Source organism: Palaemon carinicauda, chromosome 20 (genome assembly GCF_036898095.1).
Source record: "Palaemon carinicauda isolate YSFRI2023 chromosome 20, ASM3689809v2, whole genome shotgun sequence".
NCBI lineage: Eukaryota > Metazoa > Arthropoda > Malacostraca > Decapoda > Palaemonidae > Palaemon > Palaemon carinicauda.
The window spans coordinates 113,944,394-113,947,810 of NC_090744.1; the positions used below are offsets into that span (position 1 = coordinate 113,944,394).

The 3,417-nt window shown below is 32.6% G+C and overlaps 1 protein-coding gene across 1 annotated transcript; it reads right to left on the minus strand.

Moving 5' to 3' along the window:
- Positions 1–1,346: 1,346 nt before the first annotated feature.
- LOC137660084 (myb-like protein I) lies at positions 1,347–2,309 on the minus strand. Its single transcript, XM_068394803.1, has one exon. It carries the CDS (start codon positions 2,307–2,309, stop codon positions 1,347–1,349), a length of 963 nt encoding a protein of 320 aa, XP_068250904.1.
- Between the last annotated feature and the right edge of the window lie 1,108 nt (positions 2,310–3,417).

The following is a 3,417-nucleotide window of genomic DNA, read 5'->3' on the forward strand; positions in this document are numbered from 1 at the left end:
ATATATATATATATATATATATATATATATATATCATCATCTCCTTCTACACCTATTGACGCAAAGGGCCTCGGTTAGATTTCGCCAGTCCTCTTTATCTTCAGCTTCTAATTCTTCAGTACATCTACATTAATTATCTCCTATTTCACGCCTCATAGTCCTCAGCCATGTAGGTCTGGGTCTTCCAACTCTTTTAGTGCTTTGTGGAGCCCAGATGGAAGTTTGGTAAACTTTCTTGGGGAGTGCGAAGAGCTTGCCCAAACTATATCCATCTACCCCTCATAATGATCTCATCCACATGTGGCACTCAAGTAATCTCTCTTACAGTTTCTTTTCTAATACTGCCCTGCCATATATTATATATATATATATATTTATATATATACATATATATATTTATATATATACATATACATATTTATACATATATATATATATATATGTATATGTATATTTCATATATACATATATACATATATTCATATGCATATATATATATATATATATATATATATATATATATATATATATATATATATATATATATACATATACTCTGTATCTAATTAAATGTCATAAGAGGAAGGAAACATTGCATAAACCAATTGAATTCATTATTGCATAGCTAGCACGCAATCCGATATAAAATGACCAATTATAATACAACTGTCTCATACTAATCATATATGACTGATAATTAATATCATCCTGCAACTATTTCTAGTTTCTTGCACGCAATCTCACTCGCAATTGCACGCAATCTCCCTCGCAATTTCTGGGACCTTAATGACATGATTTTCATTATCACATTGTTCGCTGGTCCAATCTCGATTTAGTCCAATTATATTAAGATTAAAATATTCTCTTTGTTTTCAAGGGAGATCATAAATTAATAATAATAATAATAATAATAATAATAATAATAATAATAATGATAATAATCATTATCATTATCATTATTATTATATAAGAATGATGATGATAATAATAATAATAATAATAATAATAATAATAATAATAATAATAATAATAATAATAACAATAATGATAATTATAATGATGGTAATAATAACAATTATTATAATAATAATAATAATAATAATAATAATAATAATAATAAAATAATAATGATAATAATAAGAATGATAATAATAATAATAATAATAATAATAATAACAGTGCAGTTCTAAATAACGAGCATCTATTGTTTATTTCAACCCATTTTATTATAATGACATTCTATATCAATCTAATTTGTTTTTCCTACAATCTCGAAAAGAAGACACTAAGAGAGATCTATATCATTATAGAAATTCTATTTCATCTTTCATCCGTATTTAATCTGGTCAAAGAGATACGGCCTCGAAAAACGTATTATCAACATCATTATCATTGTTGTTGTTGTTGTTGTTGTTATTACCAATACCTCGACAGAACCTGCAGGTCCCATTCTTACCAGTGTTGTTGTTGTTGTTGTTGTTGGTGTTGTTGTTATTGTTGGTGTTGTTGTTGTTGTGGTTGTTGGTGTTGTTGTTATTGCTGTTGTTGTTACCAATACTTAGACTGAAGCTGCAGGTCTCTTTCTTGTTGTTGTTGTTGTTGTTGTAGTTGTTGTTCTTGTTGTTGTTATTATTACCAATAATTCGACATAAGCTGCTGGTCCTATTCTTATCAGTGTTGTTGTTGTTGTTGGTTGTGGTTGTGGTTGTCGTTGTTATTACCAATAATTCGACGTAAGCTCCTGGGCCCATTCTTACCAGTGTTGTTGTTGTTGTTGTTGTTACCAATACTTCGACAGAAGCTGCAGGTCCCATTCTTATCAGTGTTGTTGTTGTTGTTGTTGTTGTGGTGGTTGTATTGTTGTTGTTGTTCTTGTTATCAATAACTCGACAGAAGCTGCTTGTCCTATTCTTATCAGTGTTGTTGTTGTTGTTGTTGTTGTTGTTATTATTATTACCAATACTTCGACAAAAGCTACTGGTCCCATTCTTATCAGTGTTGTTGTTGTTGTTGTTGTTACCAATACTTCGACAGAAGCTTCTGGTCCTACTCTCATCATTGCTGTTGCTGTTGTTGTTGTTTTTGTTGTTGTTGTTTTTGTTACCATCAATACTTCGACAGAAGCTGATGGTCCCATTCTTATCATTGTTGTTGCTGTTGATTGTAGTTTGTGGTTGTGGTTGTGGTGGTGGTATTGTTGTTGTTGTTGTTATTATCAATAATTCGACAGAAGCTGCTGGTCCTATTCTTATCAGTGTTGTTGTTGTTGTTGTTAATACCAATACTTCGACAGAAGCTGCTGGTCCCATTCTTATCAGTGTTGTTGTTTTTGTTGTTGTTGCTGTGGTGGTATTGTATTGTATTGTTGTTGTTATTATTACCAATAATTAGACATAAGCTCCTAGCCCCATTCTTACCAGTTTTGTTGTTGTTGTTGTTATTACCAAAACTTCAACAGAAGCTGCTGGTCCCATTCTTATCAATGTTGTTGTTGTTGTTGTTGTTTGTGGTGGTGGTGGTGTTATTATTACCAATACTTCGACAAAAGCAGCAGGACCCATTTGTAAGAATATCAAGCATACATTTCACGACTCCCTTACCATAGAAAACTCTGATTCCATCAACAACCTTTCCATGAAATTGCAAGGCATTCCAGCCATGCGCATAATGACGTCTAGCCCATAGAACCGGCCCATTGAATCCTCCCATTGTCGTCAAGCGGATTCGATAAATGCATTCGTTTTATGCACCAGCGAGAGATTCCATTCTCCCGCAGAGACATATCAGCGAGACCTTTCAACCCCCCTCAGAATGTGTCCCTGATTTTGTAGGTGTTGCTTTCATGACGTGCCGGTTGAAAGGCAGTTTCCAAAGGGGCCAAGGGCGAGGCAAAGAACAGGAGACCGTAAAGAACCAAACTATGTTTAGGCGGATAACTGAACCGAAGGGGGAGTGCGCGGAAAAAACCCTTGTTATGGATAACAAGGTTGACAGGGGACAACAGATAAAACGGGTCGGAGACTTTGTCAAATTTATCTGATTACAAAGAAGTAAAAGGTTAGACTTTATCTGATTACAAAGAAGTAAAAGGTTAGCCTTTATCTGATTACAAAGAAGTAAAAGGTTAGCCTTTATCTGATTACAAAGAAGTAAAAGGTTAGACTTTATCTGATTACAAAGAAGTAAAAGGTTAGCCTTTATCTGATTACAAAGAAGTAAAAGGTTAGACTTTATCTGATTACAAAGAAGTAAAAGGTTAGCCTTTATCTGATTACAAAGAAGTAAAAGGTTAGACTTTGTTAAATTTATCTGATTACAAAGAAGTAAAGGTTAGACTTTGTCAAATTTATCTGATTACAAAAAAAGTAAAAGGTTAAGATTAAATAAGCTAAAGGAATTATTCTCTTGCCTGCGAAG

What these genes read in the sequence shown, in the direction of transcription:
- LOC137660084 (XM_068394803.1), bottom strand. Translation starts at nt 2,309, where the DNA reads ATGGGACCAGCAGCTTCTGTCGAAGTATTGGTATTAACAACAACAACA.